This window comes from Megascapheus bottae, chromosome 28 (assembly GCF_031878675.1).
Source record: "Megascapheus bottae isolate mThoBot1 chromosome 28, mThoBot2.hap1, whole genome shotgun sequence".
NCBI lineage: Eukaryota > Metazoa > Chordata > Mammalia > Rodentia > Geomyidae > Megascapheus > Megascapheus bottae.
In genome coordinates, this window is record NC_143536.1 from 11,894,698 (window position 1) to 11,914,600 (window position 19,903).

The following is a 19,903-nucleotide window of genomic DNA, read 5'->3' on the forward strand; positions in this document are numbered from 1 at the left end:
GACATGACTGGAGCTCCGAGATCGCCCCATGCTCTTGTGAATAGCGCTTATAGGCTCCAGCTGTAGTCAAGCACCCCGTGGCCTTGCTTATGTCTAACCTTAACGCTGATGATTATGTGCCGTGGGCTGTCTGCAGACTAATACGTAATAACACGCTTACTTGCGAGCATAATGGAATAAATGGAACCCAAACCTGAATCAGTGACCAAGATGGAGACCAATGACCATGACCATTCTTTTGCTAAGAACCATTAAATGCATGGCTCATGTTTCCATATGTAAGGTCCTTTTAACATACTCAGCTGAAAGCATATGGCCCTGACTTACAGATGCGTAACTTTTCTGCAGTTGTTTAAACCCTCAACCCCAGACATTCTCAATCCAGGCCCGCACTGAACGCTGGGCTCCCACTGCCTGCAGCTATTCTGTTTACATTTGCTACTATAGAGATTTGGTTTGTTTCCGAAAGATTCACTTAACACTTGTGTGGTGAGCCACATTTGTTATATTTGAACATGTGTGACGCAAAGGAGAAGGGTAGCCACTTAAAAGGGGGCGGGTGAGCATTTGGGTTAGCAATGGTACTTCCTGTCAATTAAAATGAGCTGGTTTAGAAGAAATCAAAGTGTGTGGGTGTGCATACAAACATATGCATATATTTTATATGCTCAAAAGCTTAAAGTGGAGTTAAAGCTCATGAATCTGGAATATGTTGTTTTCCAGTCTTAAACATAAGGATGCCAGGCACTGGTGGCTCACACCTGTAATCCTAGCTACTCAGGAGGCTGAGATCTGAGTATCACAGTGTAAAGCCAACCTAGGCAGGAAAGTCCTTGAGACTCTTATCTCCAATTAACTAACAACAACAACAACAAAAAGCCAGAAGTGGAGCTATGGCTCAAGTGGTAGAAGACTAGCCTTGAGCAAAAAAGCCCAAGGACAGCCGGAGGCCAGTGGCTCATACCTGTAATCCTAGCTACCTACTCAGGCGGCTGAGACCTGAGGATCATGGTTCAAAATCAGCCTGTGGGCCGGGAGTTTGGCCTAGTGGTAGAGTGCTTGCCTAGCATGCACAAAGACCCAGGTTTGATTCCTCGGTACCACATAAATAGAAAAAAAGGCGGAAGTGGTGCTGAGGGTCAAGTGGTAGAGCTCTAGCCTTGAGAACGTCCAAGGACAGTGCCTAGGCCCTGAGCTGAAGCCCAGGACTGGCACAAAAAAAAAAAAAATCAGCCTGGGCACAAAACATCTGTGAGACTCCTATCTCCAACCACCAGAAAACCAGAAGTGCCACTATGGCTCAAGTGGTAGAGCGCTAGCCTTGAGTTGAAGAGCGTAGGGGCAGTGCCCAGGCCCAGAGTTCAAGACCCCATGACAAACCAAAAAAAAAAAAGCTCAAGGACAACAACCAGGCCCTAAGTTCAAGCCCCAGGACCAGCACACACACACACATAATAATAGTAATAACAATGATGATGGAAGGCATATAGGTATGTCTTAAGCAAAAGGGTATTAAGGGCTAGGGCCAAGGGCCCTGCTACTAACACACACACACACACGCACACACACAGTTACACTGGTACAAAATGAAGGTCCAGAGCAGCTGATTTGTCCACGGCTCGCTGTGGATTTGCTATGTGTTGTATAGATGTATTAGTTGTCTGTTGCGGCCTGATCAATTACCCACAAACTTACAGAAGCATGTATTCATTGTTTCACACATTCTGTGAACCACAGAACTTGGATGTGACCTAGCTTGGTTCTCAGCATGGAGGTTTTATAAAGCTGCAGTCAAAGTGTTTGCCAGGGCTGGAATCTCTTCTGAAGGCCTGGCTGGCGGAAGATCCACCTCCCAACTCGAGTCAGTAGGAGGACTGGCTTCTTTGCGGTCTGTTGGGCTCAAAGGCTCAGTTTCATGTTGGCTGCTGGCTGAAAGCCACCCTCTGTTTTTTTTGCCACAAGACTTCTGACATAGCTTATTGCTTCATGGAACTACAAAGCCAACCACAATGATTCACACCTGTAATCTTGGCCAAAGCAGGAGGATCATGAGTTCAAGGACACCCTAGACAACATAGTAAGACTTCATTTCCAAAAACAAAAACAGGCTGGGGATGTGGTAGAGTGCTTGCCTAACATGCACGAAGTCCTCCTGGGTTCCATTCCTTAGTACCACAGAAACAGTAACGGTGCCCAGGCCCTGAGTTCAAACCCTAGGACTGGGGGTGGGGGTGGGGGAAGAAAGGAAAAGTACAGAAAGTATACAGGTGGAGGCAAGTTGAAGAATTTTTTTGTAACCTAGTTGTAAAAGTGACTTCCTGTCAATTTTGCCACTTTTCCTTGGTCAAAAGTAAGTCACTAGTTCTGGTCACATACAAGAAGAGGACATTATATGGCACATGAACACCAAGAGGTGAGAAATGTGTCCAAACAAGATTTTTTTTTGGGGGGGGGCGGGGAGTAGGGACAATTGTTGTTTCTCAATTCCCATCTATTTGATTTAAAGATTTTAACTTTTATTTATTTAATATTTATTTAATTTCTTTGGCCAGTACTAGGGCTTGAACTTGGGACCTGAGTGCTGGCCCTAAGCTTTTTTTTTTTTGCTCAAGGCAAGTGTTCTACCGCTTGAGTCACAGCTCTATTTCTGGCACAGGCTTTCCTGTCCAGGCTGCAATCCTCGGATCCCAGCTTCCTGAGTAGCTAGGGTTCCATTTGGAAGCCATGGAGATCCAGTTGTCGGTTTTCCATGAAAGCGCTGATAAAGAATCCAGACACCCGCCAGACGAGAAGCATGGAGACTTGAGGTCTGGAAGGATGCCAGGCACAAAGCTTTTGTGTTTGGCAACCGGGGAGCATGCTGAACCCCAAAGAGCATTTGAACATAATTGATCACCCCTTCCTGAGGGTGAGGAATCATGGCTTTGTCTTTCTGGTGACAGCCCCTATCCTCAAGCCAAGGAGGAGCCCACCCTGAGTTGCCATGTTAGAACAAAATTACTCAGGAAATTCCTGGGGCTGAATTGCTCTGTGGCCCCAAGCAAAGACACATGTGCACCTCTTATCACAGCTGGGTACAAATTCAGGCCATCTGACTATCGTGTGCATTCCTCTAATTCCCTTTTACCAAACCAAACCATCAGGTTTTAGTTGTGAAACATTACTGTGTGGAAGACTAATATTGGAACTTGAGCGCAGGGCCACACACTCTTGCTTGACTTTTTTTTTCTTAAGACTGGTACTTTACTACTTGAGCTACACCTCCATTTCTGGCTTTTTGCTAGTTAATTGGAATCTCACAAATTTGTCTGCCAAGACTGGCTTCAAACTGTAATCCTCCCAGTCTTAGTCTCCTGAGTAGCTAGGATTTTAGGTGTGAGCCACCAGCACCTAGCATATGTTGTAATCTTGAGTCTGATGGACTCAGTGGTACAATACTCACCCAGCATACACAGTGCCCTGGGTTTGAATCCCAGTGCTGAAAAGAAAAAAAAAGACCCTAGTTAGCATAAGGAAGTATTTTGAGATAGAGAAACTAGCTGGTCAGCCAGATGGGTCCAGGAACCCCCAGGGTCCTTACAGAGACACAGTGGGAGCCAAGGGAGACGGGGAGAGATGATGATAGCAGTGGACAATGATGTGGCCATAGACACAGGAATGTGAGCCACAGGCAGGGAAGACATCCTGAGAGCCTCCTGGAGGGACTCAGCCCTGCAAGACCATTCAGTACTTCTGGCTTCCAGAACTAACTACATTCATATCATAAGCCAGTAGGTTTATGGTTATTTATTTCATCACAAGAAATCAATCAACTCACTAGAACTCCAGATTCTAAAGCCAGTAGTTCACACCTGTGAGTCTAGTTACTCAGGAGTCAGGCATCAGGATCACGTTTGAGGCTAGCCATGGCAGAAAAGTCCAAAAGACTTTTCAAAAAATAACAAGCAAAAAAAAAAAAAAACAGATTAGAGACATAACTCAAACCCAAGTACCGGGGGGGGGGGGGTGTGGCGGGGGGGGGGAAGGTGGGTACAACCTTTGTAGCACTTTTTATGGAAGGGATTTAGGATGATGAGCTTTCAAAATGTTTTCTTGCCTTCAGTGACTCTGGATTTTATTTGTGTGTGTGTGTGTGTGTGTGTGTGTGTGCATGTGCATGGGTGTGCGCGTGTGTGTGTGTGTGTGTGTGTGTGTGTGAATGCATGCACTGCTATGTGCTCATGTGTGCATGCAAGTGCTAGTCTTGGGGCTTGAACTCAGGTGTTGGGTGCTGTCCTTGAGCTCTTTCACTCAAGACTAGCACTCTGCCACTTGGAGCCACAGCTCCACTTGCAGTTTTCTGGTAATTAATTGGAGATAACAGTCTCAAAACTTGCCTGCTTGGGCTGGCTTCAAACCACAATCCTCAGATCTTAGCCTCCTGAGTACCTAGGATTACAAGCAAGAGCCACTGGTGCCCAGCTTATTTGTTTTATTTGGGGTTATTTTTGAGGTAGGATCTTTTTCCATAGCCTTGATGAGCCTTAAAACTCATGACCCTCTTGCCCTAATCCCCTCCTGAGTGTTGGAATTGCAGGTATCCACTTCTATGCCCAACCTGAAACATTGTTTGTATCTAAATGCATCCTTGGGCCTGGAGTTTGTGGTGCAGTGCTTGCCTAGCATGCATGAAGCCCTGGGTTCCATTGCTCGGTACCACATACACAGAAAAAGCTGGAAGAGGTGCTGTGGCTCAAATGGCCTTGAGCAAAAGGTGTCCAAGGGCAATGCTCAGGCCTTGAGTTCAAGCCCTAGGACTGGCAAAAAAAAAAAAAAGAAAGAAAGAAAGAAAAGAAAAATGCATTCTCCTTCTCTTTAATACTAAGTCCTGTCTTCAAGGAGGTGAATGGGACTCTTAGGGTTGGCTAGAGAGAAGCCTGGCTCTTCCATACTCATCACAGCAAAACAAGAGCTTGGTATTGGGCAAAGAACTCTGACATCTCCGCATTTAAAGCTTGTGGCAGGTTATTTGTGCCTCCGAAGTAGAAACACCAGCTGGGATGGCAGTACATGGCATGAGTCACTCCCCTGGTGCTTCACAGCCATGTGAGAAATACTTCTTTCTTCACTCCAGTGCCTGGAAACCTTGGCTGCTACAAGGACCATGGAAACCCACCTCCTCTAACTGGCGCCAGCAAAACATCCAACAAACTCACCATTCAAACCTGCATCAGCTTTTGTCGGAGTCAGAGGTTTAAGGTAAGGGCTCTGTGTCTGTGTGACTGTGGAAGACAATGTGTAGATTAAAGCTGAGCAGCATGGCTCTCACGTGTAATCCCAGCTACTCCAGAGGCTGAGATTGGGAGGATTGAGGTTAAAGGCTAGCTCAGGCAAAAAGTTCTCCACTAATAGCAAGGATGGTGGTATTTGCTTATCATTTTAGCTACATAATAGGCTGATGTCAGGAAGATTTATTATTCCAAGCCAGCCTGGGAAAAGGGAAAAAAAAAGTTGTAAGACACCATCCATTTCAATGAAAAAACTGGTCCACATCTGTCAGCTGTGTTTGAAAGTGTAAAATAGGAGTCTCACAGTCCAGGCATGAGCCCAGGCAAAAAAAAGCCAGACCCTATCTCAAAATGACCAATGCAAAAAAAGAACTGGAGGCATGACTCAGCAGTAGAGCACTGACACAGCAAGCATGAGGTCCTGAGTTCAAACTACAGTCTTGGGGGGCGAGGGGAAAGCATAGACATAATGGAGTAGAGATAAGAATTCTAAGTAAACTCAAATATTGATGATCAGCTGCTTTTTAACAGAAGTGCAAGCATCCTAAGATAGAGAAAGAAAAAACTGGTCTTTTCAACAAAGGTACTAAAACGTGTAGATATCCCCATGCATAAGAATGAACATGGACCCTTGTGCTAGACTGCATTCATAAGATTAAAATGAATCAAAAGCCTAAACATAAGCGCTAAAACTATGAAAACCCTTAGCAGCAAGTTCAGACATAAGTATGCCTGACCTCAGGTTTGGATTAAGCAGTGGTTCCTTAGTTATGACAGCAAAATCACCAAGAAAAACAGATAAATAGATTTCAGCAAGGTTTTAAAAAATACCAGGCACTGCCAGGCGCATGGCTCACACCTGTAATCCTAGCTATTCAGGAGGCTGAGCTCTGAGGATCACAGTTCAAAGCCAGCCTGGGCACTACAAAGCCCTGGAGACTTTATATACAATTAACCACCAGAAAACCTGTTGCTCAAGGGGTAGGGTGGTAACCTGGAGCTGAAGAGCTCAGTGACGACACCTAGGCAGTGGTAGCTTGCATCAGTAATACTAGCTATTAAGATCTGAGCACCACAGTTCAAAGCCAGCCTAGGAATGAAGTTCTTAGACTCTTATCTCCAATTAAACACCCCCCCAAAAAAAGACAAAAGTAGAGCTGTGATACATGTGGTATACCACTAGTCCTGAGCAAAAAAACCTCAGGGACATAAAGTTCAAGTCCCAGGATCAGCACCAGAAAGAAACAAAACAAAAACTTCTGGGTATCAAGGACACTAATAAGTAAATAACTCCTGGGTAAAAGAAGATACTATAAATCATACATATGAGATGGATCTACTATTTAGGAATTGTATATCTAGTGTTGGCATATAATTTGATAGTAAACATTTTAAAAATAGCCAGACACTGGTGGTTAACACCTTGCTACTCAGGTGGCTGAGATCTGAGGATTGCCACTTGAAGCCAGCCAGGACAGGAAAGTCTAGGAGACTTTTATCCCTAATTTGCCATAAAAAACTGGAAGTGGAGCTATAGCTCAAGTGGTAGAGTGTTAGCCCTGAGTACAAAAGCTCAAGGACAGTTCTCAGGCCCTGAGTTCAAGCCCCAAGACTGGCACAAAAGTAAAAAAAAATTTAAAAAAAGAAAACCATGGGGCCGGGAGTTTGGCCTAGTGGTAGAGTGCCTGCCTAGCAAAAAAGCTGGAAGTAGTGGTGCTGAGGTTCAAGTGGTAGAGCTCTAGCCTTGAGAAAGTCCAAGGACAGTGCTCAGGCCCTGAGCCCAAGTCCAAGACTGACAAAAAAGAAAAAGAAAAAGAAAACCACATGCCTCTATGGTAATATAAAAGATGAAATTTGAGGGTGCGGTGGCTCACACCTATAATCCTAGCTACTCAGGAGGCTGAGATATGAGGATCATGGCTCAAAGCCATCCCCAGGCACTGAAGACTGAGAGACTCTTATCTCCAATTAACCAGTAGAAAACTGGAAGTGGCACTGTGGCTCAAGGGTAGGGCAGTAGCCTTGAGCTCAAGAGCTCAGCGACAGAGCCCAGGCCCAGAGTCCAACTCCCACCACCAACCAAAAAAAAAAAAGGAAATTTTTAACTGAGGCCTATACTGAGTTTTCTATGAGGATAATATATGAAGAAAGCATTTACTACCTAGCACATAGTAAATAGCCCATTAAATTTTAGCTGCTACTAGTATTTCAAGTTTATGGAATTTTCCTCCCCTTTAAAACTTAACTAAGCACAGTGGAAATGCAAACTTTAGCAAGGATTCTCACTGACAGGGAAACACTGGTGAGTCCCTCTGCCGTGCCAGGGATTGTGTCTGTGGGTGAGACAGGGTGAGGCCTGGCCATGGTGGCCTGGAGCTCTGACAGCTCTGGTAGCGCTCCCCCTGTGCATTCTGTGTTGGGCAGTTCGCTGGGATGGAGTCCGGCTACGCGTGCTTCTGTGGGAACAATGCTGACTACTGGAAACACGGAGAGGCCGCCAGCACTGAGTGCAACAGCGTCTGCTTTGGGGACCACACCCAGCCATGTGGCGGCGATGGCAGAATCATCCTCTTTGACAGTGAGTATGCCCTGTGCCCACCTCTGCCTGCCTCACACTGATTCATTCACTCACCCGCCAGCACTCACCAAGCACCCTCGCTATGCCACACGGCACAGGACACGGAGCCTGAAGGACAGGGGTGGAACCCATCTCACCTGTAATGATGCTGAGGGTATGTGGTGCAGCATGGCCTCCTGTGAGCAGCAGACAGCCCAGAAAGCTAGCCTTTCCACTACGGAGCTGTGTGGTTTCAGCCTGCTTCATGGGTGTAGGCTTCGGGATTTCCTCTTTCCTGTGCATCTCAGACGCCAGCAAGTACTTCAAGTTGTTTTTCCACCCTGGCACTGGGCTCGCCCTGGGCCACCTCCTCTCTAAGCTGCTACTTGTGTGAGATGCCAGCTGGAGGCAGAGCCAAAGTGCTTCCCTCTGAGCCCCCAGTCCTTTGTCATAACCCACTGCACCCACTCAGTAGTCATGAGACTTTAGGATGGAGTCACAGCACTAGCACAAGACCAGAACTTAAAATGGTAGAAAGAAGCCTGATGTTGGTCACTCAGGCCTGTGATCCTAGCTACTCAGGAGGCTGAGATCTGTGGATTTCAGTTCAAAACCAGCCCAGGCAGAAAAACTCATGAGTCTATATTATCTCCAGTTTACCATCAAAAAGCCAGAAGTGGAGCTGTGGTTTAAGTGGTAGAATACTAGCCTTGAGCAAAAAAAGCTAAGGGATCCTGAGCTCAAGCCCTAGTACTGGGACACACACACACACACACACACACACACACACACGATACAGATTTTATTCATTCATTCATTCATTTTTTTGTCAGTACTGGGGCTTGAACTCAGGGCCTGGGAGCTGTCACTGAGCTTTTTATGCTTAAGGCTTTGAGCTTCAGCACCACTTCTCTTTCTAGTGGTTAATTAGAGATATGAATCTCACAGGCTGCCAGCCCTGGCTGGCTTTGAACCATGAAACTCAGATCTTAGCCTCTCAGTAGCTAGGATTCCAGATGTGAGCCATCGGCTAAAGTTTTTATTTTTGGTAGTCTTTTATGCATCATTATCTTTTTAATTGAGAATTATCTGTGTTTAGTGTAGTGCCTTTATTAGTGGTTTCAAGTGGAGATAAATTGTTTCAGTACCTTTGGTGGTGCTAATAACACACATAGAAAATGCTGGTCCTCACACAGACATGAACTAAATGAATTAATTGGGACAAAATAATTGTACTTTCTGAGTGCTTGCTATGTGCTAGACTTGCTGTCAAGTACTTTTTTTTTTTTTTGCCAGTCCTGGGCTTAAGCTCAGGGCCTGAACACTGTCCTTGGACTTTTCTCAAGGCTAGAGCTTTACCACTTGAGCCTCAGCACCATTTCTGGCTTTTTTCTATGTATATGGTACTGAGGAATCGAACCCGGGTCTTCATGCATGCTAGGCAAGCACTCTACCACTAGGCCAGATTCCCAGCCCTGCCAAGTACTTTTTTAGCTCCCTTTGGGACTACAATTACACATACATTGGGTGATTTGGTCTTGTTTCATCATATTAGCTGCTCTTACATTTACTCCTTTTTAATAGTTTCTGTATCTCTGCTAACATTTCAGTAACTTCCAACAGTTACTTTACTGTATTCATAATGTAGCCTCATGTCTGAAAGGTCCAACATCTAAGTCACCTGAGAGTATACCGTACAGATTGTTCTCTATCTCTCTTCCTCTCTTTGTGTGTGAGTGTGGTTGTGGGTGTGTCGGTACTGGAGCTTAAACTCAGAGTCTTACGGTCTTGGTTAGCTCTTTCTTTGCTCAAGGCTTTTACTCCACCAATTGAACTATACTACCACTTCTATCTTTTTACCGGTTAATTGGAGATGAGTTGTGTTTGTCTGTTTGGCTGGCTTCAAACTGGAATCTTTAGAGCTCAGCCTCCTGAGCAGTTAGGATCACAAGTGTGAGTCAAGCTGTATGTAGTTGTTGTTTTGTGCTGGTCCTGGGGCTCAAACTCAGGGCTGGACACTGTTCCTCAGCTGCTGCTGCTGCTGCTGCCGCTGCTGCTGCCTCTTCTTCTTCTTCTTCTTCTTCTTCTTCTTTTTCTTCTTCTTCTTCTTCTTCTTCTTCTTCTTCTTCTTCTTCTTCTTCTTCTTCCTCCTCCTCCTCCTCCTCCTCCTCCTCCTCCTCCTCCTCCTCCTCCTCCTCTTCTTTTTTATTGTTGTTTTGAGGTTTCTTTTATAGATATAGTTTTATTGTTATTAGTAAGGTATTGTACAGAGAAGTTACCATTTCGGAAGTCAGGAAATGAGTATATTTCTTTTTTGGCCAGTGTCACCCCATTTTCTTCTCCTGTCCCCGCGTACCAGTTACAAGGTTTATTTTTCACGTAGTGTATACTGAGTGATCATGAAGAAAGATTCCTCCCTCTCTGCACCCCTCCTTGCTTGCTCCCTAAAAAGAAAAACTCCAAGAGCCTTCTTTGGCTCAAAGCTAGGGCTCTACCACTTGAACCACAGCTCCACTTCCAACTTTTTTTTTTTTTGAGTAGTTCATCAAAGATGAGAGTCTCACAAGCCTTTCGTAATTGGACTGGCATCGAACCGCAACCCTCAGATCTCAACCTCCTGAGTAGCTAGGATTGCAAGTGTGAGCACAGCCATTTTTGCTCCTAACAATGAGTTTCTTCCCCCCTTTCCCCCTCACTTTCATGTATGTGCTATAGTTTTCTATTGAAGAGAGCATGGCAGGTGCTGAGGTTGGCAGCAGGCACAGCTGATGCCTGCTGGGCACTCCAGCAGTGGTGGGGCATTTGTCATTGCCTGGGTGCAGGTCAGGCTTTGGTTCTGCTGGTGGTGGGCAGTGCAGAGCGAGGAGCCCAGTAGGTCTCCATGTTTCTGATCCACCCTCAGCATTGGGCCTCTGGAGGGTTCCCTGCCTTCCCACTTTTCTACCCTCAGTTAGTCTGGAGGTCTTGTGTCTGTCCTCAGGCTTAGGCAGAACATGTTGCTGAGAAGTGGAATGAGCCTTCCAGCCTTCCCACGCCCCACACATTGCCTTGTCCAAGGTGGATCTTAGGAAAGAAAGCTTCCTGCCCCTCCCCAGAAGGACTCAAGGCAAAGGAGCCACTGCCATTTGCTTCTGCTCTTCCTCCAAAAGCAGGGCATTGTTGCCTGCTTGCCTCTTCTGCAGAGGCAAAAGGGATTCACTGCTACCCTAATGGCCTGCCCCAAGAGCGAAGGGGCGCTTGTGTTCTCCCCGTGGAGGGGAAGGGTTTTGATTCCTCTGGGAGGAGAAGCCTGTCACTCCAGCACACCTGTGCCCCTGAGGGGCTCTGTCCTGCTGGGGGTGGAGGCCCGCCCGTCACTCCCTAGCCACACACTCTCTGCTCACTTGTCCAGTGCCGCCACCGCTTCCTCCCACACGGGCACAGTTGAGCCCCTTTGTGCAGCCCAGCTCTCCTTGGAGGGGCTTCTTTCTATCTAGAATTAAGCTATTTTTCTCCTTATTAAGATGAGAAAGCATTTTGCTTTTCTGTGCTGGGATCAAACGGAAGGCCTTGACGTGCCAGACAGGAGTTGCATCACTGAGCTGTGCTCTCAAGCCTGAGGTTTTGAGGTGGGATGGTAAACACACAGTACTCCGGCCTCCAAGTGCTAAGATTACAGGAATGCGTCACCATGCTTGGCAATTAGCATATTTTTTGGTTGCTTTCAATGTCCTCTAGGAAAGCTTTTTGTGTGTGTGTGTGTCTTGAACTTAGGGTTTGATCTTGGCCTGGGCGCCGTCCCTGAGCATTTCAGCTCAAGGCTACTGCCCTACCCCTGGGCCTGGGTGCTGTCCCTGAGCTCTTCAGCCCAAGGCTATCACCTATCCTTGAGCCAAGCCCCACTTGCCATTTTCTAGAAGTTAATTGGAAATAAGAGTCTCAGGTTCTTTTGTGCCAGGCTGGCTTTGAACCTTGATCCTCAGATCTCAGCCTCCTGAGTAGCTAGGATTACAGACGTGAGCCACCGCACTGGCCTAGAAAAGCAGTCTTTTAAAGAAGATCTTTTATTTTGGTCAGAGGTTTTATAGAGGGGTTACAGTTACATTCATCAGGTAGTGGGTGCATTATTTACCCTTCTTTATGTTTTTGTCCCTATTTCCCCCCAACCCCCTCTCAATCATTTTATTTCCCCTCCCTTCCCTTCCCTATTTCAAATAAATGAATATATATACAATATACCAGGTAACAAAGTCAGTTACAGTAACCACATGAGATTAACCATAAGGGGAAAAAAAAAGAGAAAAGAAATAATGTAGTACATTAAGAACAACCACCACAAAGATAAACCTGGTTTCCATATCCTAGAGTTCACTTTATTTAGTCTTTTTTTTTTCTTTTGAGGGTAGGGCTGGTACTGGGGTTTGAACTTGAGGCTTTCTGCTCACTGTGAAGGTGCTGTATAGCTCGAACCATACCCCTTCTTTTTTTTCTCCTACAGTTACTGTCAGATAGGATCTCGTGTTTTCTCTAGACAAGCATTGACCTGTGATCCTCCCTTGTTGCCACTTTCATAGCAGAGGTGACAGCCATGCCCACCTTCCATGCTGAGATGGGGTCTCATTGACTTTTTATTCCTCCAGCCACAGTCCTCTCATCTCCATTAAGTGAAGTGTGAGCCATTTCACTCAACCCTACATTCCTGCTTCTTAAATCCCAGCACCCTACTGTCTACTGAAGCCTTCCCAGGATCTTGTTTACCCTTGACCATGGAAAATAGAGAGAGGTTGTGTCCCCTCCTGAGAACCTGCCAACTACTAGAGTCCAGAAAAATCCAACATGCCTGGTGCCCTGATGACAATCTAGTATTCCTGCAATGCAAAGAATCCTTTCTTTCCTTTTACTTTCTTCTTTCTTTCAGTTCAGGGATCAAACTGAGTGCCTTGTGCCATGCTAGGCAAGCACTGCACCATTGAGCTATATCCCTATGCCAGAAATATCATCGTTTACCACTTGAAAACAGAGTGGGAGTGCCTGTGAGCTTTGTGTGTGTGCATTATAGGGTTGACCGCACCTCTGAGTTACAGGGTTGCCTGCAGCTACAGAGGCCTCTTTCTTTCCGACCTCTCTCATCAAGCACCTTCCTGCCAGCCTCCAGAGCTTCCACCCCTTCATCTCATCTGTCCTTGCACTGTCACAGGATACCAGAGCAAGTGGTGGAAATCGAGACATGACAGCCCGGGAGGGAGAAAGTATGGCTCCCCTGCCAGGCCCCAGCCCAGACTCTCTGACTCCAGCCCAACCCCAGCCTAGGCCACACCGCTGTGCTCTGTGCTAATTCTTTAGGTCTCCTGGGCAAAACCAAAAAGGTCTCCACAGTCCTTTGCTAAGAGTTGAAGTGATTCATGTTGTGATTTGATCTTGAAATCTAAGAAGGTTTGGTTTTGTAGCTTCAAGACAATACCCAAAATGAGATCACACTCCCTAAGAAGAGATTTGTTTGGATGGGCGGACGTTGGCGAGGGAGTCCCTGGGGCTGGCATGGAAAGTCAATGCAGTGTCTCGTGTCTCTTGCAGCTCTTGTGGGTGCTTGTGGTGGGAACTACTCAGCCATGACTTCTGTGGTCTACTCCCCTGACTTTCCTGATGCCTATGCCACGGGCCGGGTCTGCTACTGGACCATTCGGGTGCCTGGAGCTTCCCACATCCACTTCAACTTCACCTTATTTGACATCAGAGACTCAGCAGACATGGTGGAGCTGCTGGACGGCTACACCCACCGCGTTGTGGTCCGTTTCAATGGGAGGAACCGCCCACCTTTGTCCTTTAAGGTCTCTCTGGATTTCGTCATCTTATATTTCTTCTCTGATCGCATCAATCAGGCCCAGGGCTTTGCTGTCTTATACCAAGGTAAGACATGCTCATCTCGCTGGTGGCCCCCTGGGGCCTGGGTCTCCTGGGTCTCTCTCTCCACTAGAGTGACTTCCAAAGCTTGTATGGCTCTTGTTGGGTGGCCTGGGACAGGACGACTGACTCAACTCTAGGTTGTCCCAGTGCTAGGCCTGACCCTACATCCCATCGCACAATGTGGGTAGGTTTCAGTTCTACTATTTTAATAGTTCTGAAGACAATTTCTGTGGAAGGGCTAAAAGAATAGCTAAAAGAAATTGGAGGTCAGCAGAACTAGATGTCTCTCAAGATCCTGTTTAACCAAACCTTCTGTCCCTGAACATCCCAGCCGATCCTGAAGACCAACTCTTCCACAAACCCTCCTATAGTGCAGACTGAAGCGTTGCCCATCTGGTGTGAACATAGCATGGGTTCCACCAGCCTCTGAGAAGCACAGGTGTGGAGACTCATCTTGTCCTGAACTGCATCACACAAGAAAAGTGTAGGTGGCCTCTGTGATGGGCAGAAAGGGGCCTCCCCTGCCGGTGGGACAGTCCTGAAGAAAGAGAGGGGGAGGGCCTTGTAGACAGAGGAAGGTAGGGAGCGAGAAAGCATGCCCAGGTATCTGCTTCCTGCGAGGCTGGGGCAAGAGCTGTCCAGTTCAGTGGAGCAGCAGGACCCATGGAGATGGTGGGCAGAGTTGAACCAGAGACTCATGCCTTCTCCTCCCCATTGTCCTTTTCCCCATCTTCTAGCTGTCAAAGAAGAGCCGCCGCAGGAGAGGCCCACAGGCAACCAGACCGTGGCGGAGGTGATCACAGAGCAGGCCAACCTCAGCGTCAGCGCTGCGCACTCCAAGGTCCTCTACGTCCTGACCACCAGCCCCAGCCACCCGCCGCACACTGTCCCAGGTAGCCACTCCTGGGTGCCAACCACAGGGGCCGGCGGCGGCCGCAGAGTGGAAGGTAGTGCTTTGAGGGAAATGTCCTCACTAGCTGAGTTCCTAAATCCCTAGGAAAACGTGTTCATCTCCAAGACCCAGTCCGCATGTGTCTTGTGCTCCATCATTGGTAGCTAAGCCAGTGTCTTTATCTTAAAGAGTGAATCACTAGCCAGGCCTTGGTGGCTCACGCCTGTCATTAGCTACTCAGGAGGCTGAGATCTGAGTTCAAAGCCAGCCTGAGCACAGAAGTCCATGAGACTCTCATCTCCAGTGAACCAGCAGAAAACCAGAAATAGTGTTGTGGCTCAAAGAGGTAGAGCACTAGCCTTGGGCTGAAGAGCTTAGGGACAATGCCAGGCCCAGCCCCATGACCAAAAAAAGAACTGCTTTTTATTATCTTTCTAGAGCCCACTTGAAGCTCCTTAGGGTACTGATGTTTGCAGGCACTTCCTTTGTGTATTCTAAGGTAGAGGGAGGTGGGGTGGGATGGAGGTAGGACTGTGACTTAGTAGGGGTAGGCTTAGCATGGATGAGGCCCAAGATTTAATTCTCAGCACCAAAAGGCCCCCAAACCCCCAAAATAGGTAAGTACTGGGCCAGGAGTGTGGCCTAGTGGTAAGAGTGCTTGCCTAGCATGCACAAAACCTTGAGTTCAATTCCTTGCACCACATACACAGAAAAATCTGGAAGTGGTAGAGTGGCTCAAGTGGTAGAGCACTAGCCTTGAGAAAGCCCAAGGACAGTGGTCAGGCCCTGCATCCTGAGTTCAATCCCCACGGCTAGCAAAAAAAACAAAAACAAAAACAAAACCACTCCAGTGATGCCGGCACTAAGCCCCACGATGAACCAGACATACCCACCCTGCCCCCTGCGAGGAGAAAAATGAAGCACACTGAAAAGGCCAGTGTGTCAAGGGCGCTGTGGAAGACAGGCATGCAGGAGAGGCTGGAGAGTGGACAGATCTTTGGTCATGAAGCTGGCTGACCTGGCTACATGTGCACTTCCTCAGTCCTTGCCCTTCTGCCATGAAAGTGACTGCTCTGTGAGCTAAAGGAGCTGGAGAGGACCCATCCGCCATGACACTGTGCCCCTGCACACGGGACCCACTGTAGAAGGCTGGCAGGGAAGGGGCCCTCACTGTTCCCTCAGGACCGCAAGGGAAATCCTGTAGGATTTTATTGGTCATTGTGTTTTCTCCATCGGGAAAACTGAGGCTCAAAGGCTGTCTGTAACTCACCAGTGATGATGGAGTGATTTCAGCCATAGCTGCCCCCCCTCAACTCTGAGTCCAGTGTGCTTTGGATCCTACCAAAGGAGGGTTCTAGAACAAGGGGAGCTGCCCAGCCAGCTCCCAGTGCTCCTGCTCCCGTCCCCCGTTTGCTGGCTGCCTCTCCACTGCAGAAGCAGCCGAGCCAACCCCGCACCTCCACCCAGCAGACCTTGTGGAACACAAAGCATGCGCAGGTATGGTGAGCTCTGTCTTTTGCACTTGCAGGATGGACAGTATATGGCCTAGCAACTCTCCTCATCCTCACAGTCACTGCCATTGTCGCAAAGATTCTGCTGCACGTCACGTTCAAGTAAGTACCTAAGCTGCCTGGTGTGGGGCAGGAGCAGGGCGGGATTCCTGTCCTCCTCCGCTTCAGTTGTCTGAGGACAGGTGTAGTATCCGGACGTGACTGCCAAGCCCTGTCCAAGCCCTCACAGTGTAGACATTCCTTCTCACTCTAGAGTGAAATGTGCAGCTGGACAAATCACACACTTTCAAGGGACCATGTTTGTTCAAGAGCTCATGTTTGTTCCTCGTCCAAGGAATGCATTTCAGAAGGATTAAAGCAGCCCTGGCACAAAAAGCAGCAACTTCTATTTTTTTTTTGGGGGGCTTGTGATGGCCTGGTATAGAGATTTTTACACAGGAGTCAAGATTCTTTGTGCCATGCACACTTCCTGATGCCTCCTAGAAACTGGAAACAGGCTTAGGAAGAGAAGTCTAACATTTTATTAACTGTCACTTAATATTTTTTTTCCCTGAGGCTTGAATTCAGGGCCTAGGTGCTATCTCTTTATGCTCAAGGCTAGTGCTCTACCACTTGAGCCACAGCACCACTTCTGGTTTTTTTCTGAGTAGTTTATGGGCGGTAAGGATTTCATGGACTTCCTGCCTGGGCTGGCTTCAAACTGTGATCCTTCGATGTCAATCTCCTGAGTCACTAGAATTACAGGATTACAAGCAGCCGCCAGTGTTTGGCTCTTAATAATTATTTTTCTCCTTCTTTCTGTCCTAGTGCTTGAACTCAGGGCTTGAGTACCTTGAACTTTCTCAAGGTTAGTGCTCTACCACTTGAGCCACTGTACCACTTCCAGCTTTTTTGTGTGTGTGTACTGAGAAATCAAACCCAGGGCTCTATGCGTGCTAGGCAAGCACTCTACCACTAGGCCATGTTCCCAGCGCTTGATAATTATTTCTAGACAAACATTTTAAGTCAGGCACGTGGTAAATGTTTGTAATCCCAACTACTCAGGAAGCTGATGCAAAGATTGTGAATTTAAGGCCAGAAAGATCCTGTCTCAAAAACAAAAAAATAGAGTGGGGGAGGGGGCCGGGAGTTTGGCCTAGTGGTAGAGTGCTTGCCTAGCATGTAGGAAATCCTGGGTTCAATTCCTTGGTACCACATACATAGAAAAGGCCAGAAATGGTACTATGGCGCAAGTGGTAGAGCTCTAGCCTTGAGAAAGCCCAAGGACAGTGATCAGGCCCTGACTTCAGACCCCAAGACTGGTGCAAAAAAAAAAAAAGGAAAAAGCCTTATCCTTCGATTTTGATTAATTTGGGGGAAGATTCCTTTACTATGCTCCCTGAGTTTGGTATGGCTGCCGTCCAGAAAGGGAGTGATTGTTCAGGTAACAACTGTTCATGTTCTTATAGAGCAGAGTAAAATCCAACCAAATCTCCCCTCTCTTCCCTATTTGTCCTCCACATTAGACTTTTTTTTTTTACATGAAATATGGGCTCCTGGCCGGGAGTTTGGCCTAGTGGTTAAAGTGCTTGCCTAGCATGCATGAAGACCCGGGTTCGATTCCTCGGTACCACATACATAGAAAAAAGCCGGAAGTGGTGCTGAGGCTCAAGTGGTAGAGCTCTAACCTTGAGAAAGTCCAAGGCCAGTGTTCAGGCCCTGAGCTCAAGCCCAGGACTGGCAAAAAAAAAAAGAAATATGGGCTCCTCTACTGTCCTATGACAGCCACCTTTGATCCCATTGGGATGACATTGCCTGGAATTCTTCAGTAGGAATATATTAATTGTTACTGGTTTCTTTTTTCTTTCTTTCTTTTAAAAAAAAATATTTTTTTTCCAGTCCTAGGCTTGGAACTCAGGGCCAGGGCACTGTCCTTGAGATTTCTCAAGGGTAACACTCTACCACTTGAGCCACAGCACCACTCTTAGCTTTTTCTGTGTATGTGGTACCAAGGAATGGAATTGAACCTAGGTCTTTGTGCATAGTAGGCAAACTCTCTACCACTAGGCAGAAATCCCAACCCATTGTTACTGTTTACTAAGCTAACACCATGCCTTTTTTGTGTATACACACACACACACACACACACACACACACACACACACACACACACACACACACACAGTCACCTTGGTATCTGTGGTAGACTGGTTCCCCTTAATAGCAATATCCTCAGGTGTTCAAGTCCCTTATATAAAATGGGATAGTGGAGAGGCACTGGTGGCTCGTGCCTGTCATCCTAGTTACTCAGGAGGCTGAGATCTGAGGATTGTGATGCAAAGACAGCCTGGGTAGGAAAATCTGTGAGACTCCTACCTCAGATAAACCTCCAGAAAACCACAAGTGGCTCTGTGGTTCAAAGTGGTAGAGCACTGTCCTTCAACAGCCAGAAAAAGGGGGGGAAAAAAAATGGTGGGCTGCTTTGCTTTGAGCACTTCGTTCTGATCTGCTTGACAATTATTCTATTTGCAGGTCTCATCGTGTTCCTGAGTCAGGGGACCTCAGGGACTGCCACCAGCCAGCAGCTTCAGGGGAAATCTGGAGCATTTTTTATAAGCCTTCCACTTCCATCTCTATCTTTAAGAAGAAGCTCAAGGGTCAGAGTCAGCAAGATGATCGGAATCCCCTTGTGAGTGACTAAAACCCCACTGTGCCCAGGACACGTGGTCCCTCCGAGCTGAAGGCCACTGGGGTTGGCCCTCTCCTGGGTTTCTCCTGACTCTTCCCTGCCTCTCTCTGCTCAGCCTGCTGGGGGTATCCTCCTGCGTGCTGAGGAGGAGCCCCAAGCTACATGGAGGGCCGAGCCCAGAGGCTCCCTGCTTCAACAGCTGCATTTAGGAGAAAGATTCAAGGCCCCCCGGCCTAGCACTTCCTGTGTCTCTCTTGCCTGGCAGTGGGATGTGAGGACAATGGAACAGAGGCAAGAGAGGTGTTTGTGGCTGGCACTGAGCTCAGGTCATTCAAGATGACTGCTGGGTGGTGGGTAGGTTTAGTGTGTGAGTGTTTCTTGCTTCTTCTCTGCATTGTCCACACGCAGATCAGTTCCCCATGGCCTTGACAGTTTGGAACAGGACAGACTGGAAGAATTCTCAGGTTTTCTAGAGGTTGGCCTGCTCACGTGCATACATGGCTTCCACATATGCACGTGAGTGGCCGAAGTCTGTGTTAGCCAGGGCTCTGCCCTGTGGCTGCTGCCCAGCCTGGGTGTGCCTGGGCAGAGAGTCCCTGTGCACATGGACCTCATCCATGTGCTTCTTGCTACAGGCTTCTTTCCAAAGCTCAGTGGTCTGCAGAATGAGCTAGAGGAAGGCAGATGAGCTGTCCACTGATGGATTCATGCAGCGGGCCCTGGAGGCTTTTGTAACTGTTTGTGAACTGTTTGTGGTCCTGTGGAGACCGACCTGAGCCAGGCGGGTCTCCTGTGTCCTGTTAGCCAACTCTCGGTTCAGAACAGGGAGTATAAAGACTGCCGCATAGCCTGGGGCCAGCATGTGCTGGGCAGCCATGTGAAATCTATCCCGAAAGCTGGGGACCAGGCAGAGCTAGGGAGAGGCTCCCTGCCCCCATACCACCTTGCCCTCAGGGTTGGCATGAAGACAGGGAGGTGTCAGGAACTGAAGACCCTCTAAGTACAGCTGACTCTTGAGCTCTGCTGCTGCCATGGCTGTGGCTGGGAGCATTAAGTGCCATCTCTAATTTAGAGGTTTTGCCATTGCAAGGGGCTTTGTTAACAGCGCCTGGGCAGGGCAGCCGG

The 19,903-nt window shown here is 47.7% G+C and overlaps 1 protein-coding gene across 1 annotated transcript in view; it reads left to right on the top strand.

Moving 5' to 3' along the window:
• Kremen1 (kringle containing transmembrane protein 1) overlaps positions 1–19,641 on the top strand; it is a 39,386-nt gene extending 19,745 nt beyond the window's left edge. The window contains exons 3-8 of the mRNA XM_090320401.1: positions 5,114–5,238; positions 7,692–7,845; positions 13,378–13,710; positions 14,445–14,654; positions 16,128–16,212; positions 18,622–19,641. Coding sequence (XP_090176527.1) covers positions 5,114–5,238; positions 7,692–7,845; positions 13,378–13,710; positions 14,445–14,654; positions 16,128–16,212; positions 18,622–18,790 — 1,076 coding nt within the window. The 3' untranslated portion in view covers positions 18,791–19,641. The remainder of the gene's footprint in view (positions 1–5,113; positions 5,239–7,691; positions 7,846–13,377; positions 13,711–14,444; positions 14,655–16,127; positions 16,213–18,621) is intronic.
• Positions 19,642–19,903: the final 262 nt, after the last annotated feature.